At 38.9% G+C, this 8,695-nt stretch overlaps 1 protein-coding gene across 1 annotated transcript in view; it reads right to left on the bottom strand.

Annotated features, from left to right (window-relative positions):
• Positions 1-572: 572 nt before the first annotated feature.
• Positions 573-8,695, bottom strand: part of OSBPL3 (oxysterol binding protein like 3) — a gene marked incomplete at both ends in the record, with an annotated part of 45,256 nt that continues 37,133 nt past the window's right edge. The window contains 6 exons of the mRNA XM_080340024.1: positions 573-669; positions 2,186-2,308; positions 2,878-3,004; positions 3,879-4,023; positions 5,331-5,475; positions 7,572-7,650. Of these exons, the coding sequence (XP_080196150.1) occupies positions 573-669; positions 2,186-2,308; positions 2,878-3,004; positions 3,879-4,023; positions 5,331-5,475; positions 7,572-7,650 (716 nt within the window). The remainder of the gene's footprint in view (positions 670-2,185; positions 2,309-2,877; positions 3,005-3,878; positions 4,024-5,330; positions 5,476-7,571; positions 7,651-8,695) is intronic.

Here is an 8,695-nt window from a genome sequence, read left to right as displayed (position 1 = left end):
CTTATTTAAATCTTTTCTACAGGCAGCAAAAGATCATACTCAGATTCCAGCACCAGCTGATAAATCTGTTTTAGCAATTTATACCAGCCCAGAGTCAGCTGAACTACTCGTTGAACTGTGGAAGCCTACTTACAGTTTGAGTTACTAAGGCTTGCACTCTGATTTCTCAGCACAGCTTAGGAGATGCTGATGCTACTGTCTCCAATGCAATTCAGTAAGGCATAAGTTAACTCAGAACTGACATTATTACACATTGGAAAAGTAGTGTAAAAGCTCCTCTTTTCCCTCTCGCTGATAACATTCAGTCCTATTTATTAAATATTTTATAAAAAGAAGTCAGTGTATTTATACATTCAAACAATCACGGCAATAGTCAGAATAAAGAAAAGAATTATCAGATTCTAAATTAAGCACAATTCTGGAGATATGCACACTTGCACACATACACACGCCTCACACATATATGCGTGTATATATATATATAGGTTTATATATTTAGATACATTTTACATATACTTCTTTTAAATCAGATCTGAGAATACAGCACAGAATATCTTCATGTAGCTCCTCTTTCACCAGAGGACAGGATTGTCCAGTTTGGAAAAACCAGGTTCTTTTCTGAGGTCCATGTAGGTTCCATTGCTCACCCAAGAGTCATCACTGGATTTCCTATCAAAGATAAAACAAATGCCTTAAATGTAAAGCTTATATTCGCCGTACACGTGCTGTGTAATGCCATGTGGCGCTGTGCACAGGTACCCAATCCAGCCCATGAACCAGGTGCAGTGCAACTCAGTTCACCCTTCAAACAAAGAGATAGATCTTGGAGAGTAGAACCGGTGTGTCTGCACTGGGCCTCAGAGACCCAGCTCTGTAGCCTCGGGTTCAGCTGAGATCAACACACTTATTCCACTGTCATATGCCAGGGCTTAGCACTTAAAACTACAGTCCAGGTTTATTTCACAGTCTCAAAGGCAGCTTTGAGTGGGAAGTGGAAACTTTTTACCCCTCCAAACATGGCTCACCACAGTTATTACAGAAAGAGAGCCTATAGCTCTCAGTCAAGAGGCAGGATTCATTGCACTTAGTACCGTACCCTGAAGGAATCAGTCTGCTTTTAATCTAGTGTGCAACATTTTTGGCACAACACCTAATTACTATTTTAAGTAAATCCAGGCCTGTGATTTGTTGAAGAGAGAAATCACTATTGAAAAGCCAAATGGATAATTCATATCTACTCTGATACTGTGTAACACTTTGCTACACAGTAATTAAATTCTTTATTCTGGTATTTAAATCTACAGCACAAATCTCAGTTTTCAAATCCTCACTGTGAGGACTCAAATTCTCATCCTTATTCACTATTCTCATTGTGAATCTGTAATTAAGAAGTGTTAGACTTTGCCTCTATCCTACTGGAAGCAACATTTGCTTCTCCTTAGCAGGTGTGATTGACATGTGATGAGTTAGCTCACCAGCTCATTAAACATGTAGTGATCTGTGCCATTCCCTTTTTGCACCTATTTGCACTTATTTCGAATGTTTCTGTGTTCTTCAGAAGTACAGTACCTATCTATCCAGCAAAAAATTAGGATCCCAGATCTGTTAACTGTGATACACAGGCCCATACAACATTCAACTGGGCTCCACCTCTTGGCCCATTCAACTGGGCCAAGTCCTCACCAAGCATTCAGTTTTGTTTTTCAATGGCTGAAGTCTCCTGTTAATTGATTTACAACAAGAAGAAATAAAGTGCCCTCTGAATGATAATCCTCTCTCCAAGAAACAGGGGAAATGTTCAAAAACAGCCCTGAAAATGAAAGGCTCCAACTCTGCACACTCCAGCAGAAGTTCAGTAGAGGCAATTAAGCTAAATCCAGCTACTTCACCTTGCTTGAAAGAATCAAAATGCTGCATTCACGCAGGCAAATTCAAACATAGGATAAATACCAATCACCATCAAGGCAAGAAAAATCAGAAAGAAATTCAGGGATGCACTAATGAAAAAGCAATATATAATCCTGAGTTTTAACTAAGTCCGGAGTGTTCTACGTTGCCAAAGTACAAACATCAAGAATATAGAAGAAATCTGGAAAAAACTGGAGCCCACTCTACAGCAGTTTAGAAGCAGATCTATACTAAGAATTTCAATAAAGGATAGCATATGGTAATTATTATATAGTACCTGAAAAATCTAGGCTGATGCTCCAGATTGTTTTCTTCCAGCACCTTCCGTCGTTCTCTCTGTAGCTGCTCGATTCTCTGCTTTTGCATTTCAGCTCCCTCAATATTCCCTTCTTCTAGAAACCTGTAGCACCAGCAGTGGTAAGAGACAAAATTGATCCTCCTGCCCCCTATCTTTCCCAGGTCCTCTAGAGCTCCAGAATTTAATCTTTACAGCAGGCAGTTCACAGTGTTTGAAAGGTAAACAGCTACATCTGTAGACAACTGCACTATCCAAAAGCACTTAAAGAAAAGTAACTGATAACAAGCTCAGAGTCATCGTTATATTATATTCTTTTAGTTGGAAGTTGGCAACAGTAGAAATTCCACTGCAGAAATAAATTTATAGTGTCTCAGTTTTTGGCTGTTCAAACACAGTACGCTCAACATCCAGTACCTGAAGTACTGAAGTTTTAACATCTTTGGAAAGGCAGTTCTAGAAGCATCCATAAGTCAATTTTAGGAAACACTGGTCCATAATGACGAGACCATCTCTTGATAAGTGATTGAAATGTCTGTTTCAGATGCACGTTAATGTAGAAATAGAAACATACTGCAGGTATCTACACAAAACAGCCTGAGCTTAGGGCAAAGTGAGCATACAGAAGATTAAGTACTATTTGAGGAAGACATGCAAGAGTTAATACTTCTTACCTTTGGTCTGGCCTAAAACGTGTATCAGTGGATGGGAGTAATGACCTAGTTTGCGGGTCCAGCTCATTTAACTCCAGTGCAAATTGCGTAAATCCGTACCACTGTTCATAACCTTTAGGCATTGGATCTACAGAAGAAAAGAGTACATTCAGAATTCCAGTTAAATGTTCTTATCTTTAGAAGGAAAATTCCAAGCTCCCTACAGTCATTTGTTCGTATCTGAACCATGGTCTCAGTTCTGGGGGAATGAGAGGTTTTTAATAGTGTGACAAAAGAGAACATTCCCCTTGATAATTGCACTGCAGCAAAACAGATCTCTGTTCTCTCAGCTGGATCAGAGCACAACTGTGATGAAGGCCATGCTATTATCATAGTGCTTTTTCAAACTACAGTAGACTAAAACTCATGAGTTTGGGAGAAGTTCAGATATAGCTGTCATTACAGAACTGAGTTTTGTGGGCTGTCCTCCAATGTATAATACATAAAATACACCACACTTCTCCACACAAAAAGTGGGGGCTTTGGTTTGTTCTGCCTTTTAGAGTCCTCAATATCCACTTCATGCCCAAACTTGAAAATGAGGGAGAATGGAGAAAATGAAAGAAGCCATGAGATTAAGTTCTCCATAAGGTTCAGCTTGGATGTTAGGAAAAAGCCTTCATGGAAAGGGTTGTCAGGCATTGGAACAGGCTGCCCAGGGAAGTGGTGGAGTCACCATCCCTGGAGGTGTTTAAAAGGTGTTTAGATGAGGTGCTTAGGCACATGGTTTAGTGCTAGAGTTAGGTTATGGTTGGATATCTTTTGGGTCTCTTCCAACTGAAATGATTCGATGATATTATTTAAATTAAATAACGTATTCTTCTAGTCTAAATTGTAACAACAAGAATCTAGTATTTCACATAGAAGTAACAAGAAGTTGGGTCCTAATAAAGAGATGAAAACAATAAGCTTATTCTCAAACAAATTATAAGTTCTGCCCGTTAGCCATTCTGATCACTAACTTGCTCTCCATATGCAGTTTGAAGATGAAGTTGTCCCACAGTATAAGCTTTCATGCCACTTTCCAAAGAGTCGATGCACAACTTTCCCAGCTTTATCCATGACGCTGCCTTCAATCTCATGTGCATTTGGATTCCAATACTTTGCCTAGAATTAGAAGGAACAAGGGGAACAACGTGCATTAGAGATCAAGTGTGACTTTGCCATGTCAGTAGCACCATGCTGTAGAGTGGTTTTCTGAAATGAAAGCCATTCATTTAGCTGCACATTACAATATTATATGCAAACAACTGGTGCCAGTACTGTTAATCAGCTTATTAAAACACTAATGTTAAGAATCATATTTATTTTGTTTGCCTTTTTTAGGGGCAGTACTAGGTGAAGCACAGCTGACCTTGAATTTTGCTCAGTGACTGGTAACACTGAGTCCTAAGTTAATCTGCATCTTTCTCAAATTTGCAGAAAAGGAAGAAAAAGAACTGATACAGTAATCTCCAGTTCAGATAATTTACAATATCAAAGGTGTAAGATTTGCAGGCTCTTAGTCTTTAAAATTTGAACTCTAAACATCCACTGCAACTCTGTAAATACATTACTTTCAAATAAGTATTTGAAGAAAAAAAAATCATCCTAATTTTTCTTAGAAAGCACAAAGTATTCAGGAAAACAAATCAGAAAAGGAAACTGTTTTTCTGCTGCTGAGCATGCCATGCTGCATAGGTACACTGAAGTACTTGGCTTGTATCCGTATAGTCTGTTTCTATGCAAAGCACAGCGTTTCTCCAGCAATCAGATGATACAGAAAATGCAGGAGAAGGCAAGTCTCCTAGCATGCTTTGCAAAACTATTTCTCAGGTTAGAAATTCTAGCATCATTTTAGGTTTTCATTGATTTTCCTCTTCCAGGAAGAAGTCAACTGTTGCCAAAACCTAATTTTTAATTTCAGTCATAAGGGGATTTCCTGAGGAATTCATATCTTGATGCCTTGTAGCAAAGGAAAAGCTATGAGTAACACCACAACCTCTCCCAGAAGCTCCTCCAAGTACCTGCAAAGGGCTAGAACAGAGCGTTGGGTGAAGCACCCCACGTAAGCACTGGTTCTACAGTTGCAGAATGAAGGCATGTGGTAAACCACTGTTAGTAGACACCTTGTGTGTACCTCTCTCATAAAACACAGAAGAGGTTTTTCATCATATTTCTTCCCTTCCTTTCCCCATGCTTGTCTGTGTCTCAAGTGGAATCACGTGAGAAAGCTGTTGCTTCTCTTTGTTGTCTGGCTCTGCCTAGTGAGCAGCAGTTCCTTCAGAGTTAAGTTTCTCAAAAAATCACAGGTAATTACAGAACTATAGGCAGACAAAGCTTGTCTTACTGAGCTTGTGCTGAGAGCATCCACCCGCTGCTGTGTCTGTTAGAACAGGCACTGCCAGCGTTGCTGTGCTCGCTGCTGCACTTACCTTTATGAAAGTCAGTTTGCAGTGGCAAGTGTCATCGTTAAGATTTTTGATGATGATCTCTCCATAGTGTTCAATCCATCTTTGCCCACTTAAGATGTTATGGATGCAAGATGTCACCTTGTTCCATGCAAAATGGTCTTTAAAACTGTAAGAAAAATACACACAGGGAAAATCTCACACCGTGTTCAAACAAACTCATAAATTTGTGGGAAAAAATTGCAGAGAACTTGATTAGAAAAACCCCACAAAACAATTTTTTTCTGGAATGCCTCATCTTCATGTCCCACACCTTCTCAAAAACAAACCCTGTGACAACAATCCTGTCTCCCAGAAAATCCTTTTCACTTCCGCTATAAACTTTGCTCTTGAATTCAGTTTTCTCTCAATTTACTTGCCCCTCTTTACCAGTTTTAAGTTTCCAAAAGTAATAATGCTAATATCTTCTACTGGCTGGAATGCCTATTTCACAGGTTGTAACACAGTGACAACTGAAAAACAGAAGGACATTGGCCACTGGAGTTGTCAGAAGACTCTTTAGTGACTAGAATGAGCTTAGCTCAAGCTCTCAAGACTGAGCCTATGTGTGTGCTTCAGGCAAGAGTGGAAGTTTTCACCAGGTAGTTCAAGACACAGTTGCACGCTGGAAGACAGCAGACATGGAGAGATGAACAAATACCAATAGGTAATACAACATTTTACCTTTTATTGAAAGAGTAGATGTTCTTATAAAACAGTTTTATAAATCCTCAAGAAAAGGAGAGTCTTGTGAAGACATCTATTCTACAATTTGTTCTGGATATCAATAGCTACCATGCTACTGAAAAGGTAAAGGGTAAGCTTACAAAGCACCAGTTTCCCCACAGTGACTGCCTCACACACAGGTCCTGTGAGAATATTAGAATCTTTCCTTACCTCCCCTTTACCACTTGCTTCCACTTGCTGCTTTGTAAGAGCATGCACAAGGACAGTTTTTACAGACTAGCAGATATGCAGCCAATTTACCCTGCAATAACTTGTTTTCTTGCCCCTACTTGCAGGTCACATGCTCTTTTATGCATGCTAAAAATACTGTATTTGCTCCAAGAATAACCTCAATACTAATGCTTCACTTTTGCCTATAGCCTCAGTACCTTTTTTGTACCCAATTCTTTATCAGATACACAGGGATACAAACCAGCATGTGGAAAACACATATGAATCAGATTATTTTCCAGGTCATCAGCCAACCAGGGGCCCTAATCCATCAGTTACCTTGTCTCTGAACCCTCACATCCTAAAGTCCTTTCACTCCACTGCTCAGGCCAGCTGCTATGAACACAACATGTTTTATACCTTACCTTTTAGATACTATCTTTCTATATCACAATTTTACCCACGTAAGAAAAAAGCATGCTTAGTTGCTTAATCTGACAAGTGCTAGGTTCTTGGGTCATTTTTCGTTTTTCAGATGGCAGAGTAATTAATTTTGCAGACTCTCTTTGGAAAACAGATTTAATTAGAACGCTGCTTAACCTTTAGACCTCTGGTTCTGAAACATGATGGATACATGCCAAATTTTAAGAGATTTTAACTGCTGATCTATAATGGGCACTCTGACAAGCTAGCATAGAAACACTGCAGATTTTTATTTTTAAAAAAATATTAAACCTTAGTCAACACTGAACTACAATATCTGCTTACTTCCTTGGATAATAAACACCAGATATGCAACTGGGTTTTTTTTTAATCACTTGCCATAATTATTTATGCAGTGATGATGGTTATCAGCCTCACCTAAAGACCAGGACCTCATGGTGTTAAGGTCCATACAAATATAGATACAGAAGACAAAAACAACACCCCCTTCCCCAAGTCCATGTTTCAAACAAAAGAATTCATAGCTTCCTCTACCATGCAGTTTTTCCCTGTGATTTTATAATGCATGAAGTTTGAAATTCAACTGAAGTATGAAAACACCAACTTTGCTTTTTTTACACAGGAGTGACTTTTTAAATTTCATCTTTCATTTTTTATAACCTTTATAAGAGTTATTGCTTCTGTTTTATGCTTCTGGTTTGGGTTTGGTGGGGTTTTTTCTCCCCCACCACCCTTTTTTTTTTTTTTTTAACTAAACCATAATCACCAATTTTTCCACAGGTTTAATACAGCACAGTTTGTTCTTATCCATATAAACGTGGTTCCTGTGTGTGAAGGCACGTCTGTGCCTGTGTGTGAACAGCAATGCACAACCGCAGCACTTACGCTGGAAGAGTTACGTGTGTTGTACCAACTGGAACAATTTCCATGGACTTTCCCCAGAATTTGTTTTTCCATCTTACATCTGAAACAGGAAGAGGAAAAAAAACAAACAAAGAGAGACAGGTTTAGTCATAGGCATGGGTGAAACAATCTATTTTTGGGTTCTATTTTATTGTCAAGAAATGCAAAATAATGAATTGCAACATACTAGAAGTGTTCAAAGAATGCTGTGGACCTTCAAACATGGTTTTGTTTGTTTTTCCTTATTTTTCCCCCCATTACATTATTGATTATTTAAATAGCAAAGCAAAAGAGGTTTAAAAGTCCTCTCTCAAAACCTTTTCTAAAAGAGATGAATTTGAGTAAGCTATAGACAGTGTATATTTATCTGCAATGCAGTTGCCAGTGAATGAGAGCAGACATTTCCAAAAACAAATACAGAATTCCAAAGAAAAAAAAATAGCAAATAAGAGCATCCACAGTGAAGAAGCGAGAGAATGTTTCAAAAGGGACAAAACTGCAGAGGGAATTAGTCCATTTTTTTCTGTAAGTTTAACTGGCCCTTTAAAAATCTTGTCTGAATCACAGAGAGATGTGTCCAAGCCTCACGTCATTTCTCCAAAAAAGATTAGAAATCTCAGTGCAAGTTTAGACAAATTTATTGAGCAAAAACACCTGGAAGAGAAAGAAACAAGGACAGAAAAGCACGGCAGAAGGGATATAGAGTTAAATTTGGTTAGATAATCAGGCAGTAGCTTTCATAGTAACTTCAGGGCTCAGAAGAATAGTTTCCCTGCTGTACTGGACACTAGGAACCCCCCATTCCCTGCACAACCTGAAAAAGAGGGAAAAATTAATCTCCAGTCTCACAAAGATGCTAGTACTAACACACGGAACACCAAAACACTGTTCCTGATGCAGCTGTCTGGGGCAGCTGTTACACTGGCTGTGAGGTGGATGCTTGAACTGTAATTAGGAGATTACATATCTCCTGAGTATATATGTGCAAGTGACAGGACTGAGTCACATCGAGCTGCGTACCATCACAGTGGCTGGAATGGGACATAGGGCAGAATTCCTCATGAACGAAGTAACCCTCTTCTTATCACCTGAGAAAAGGACTTAGA

The sequence above is a fragment of the Nesoenas mayeri genome, assembly GCF_963082525.1.
Source record: "Nesoenas mayeri genome assembly, chromosome: 2".
NCBI classification, from domain to species: domain Eukaryota; kingdom Metazoa; phylum Chordata; class Aves; order Columbiformes; family Columbidae; genus Nesoenas; species Nesoenas mayeri.
Note: the sequence above shows the minus strand (reverse complement) of the source record. Positions and strands in the feature narration are given on the sequence as shown.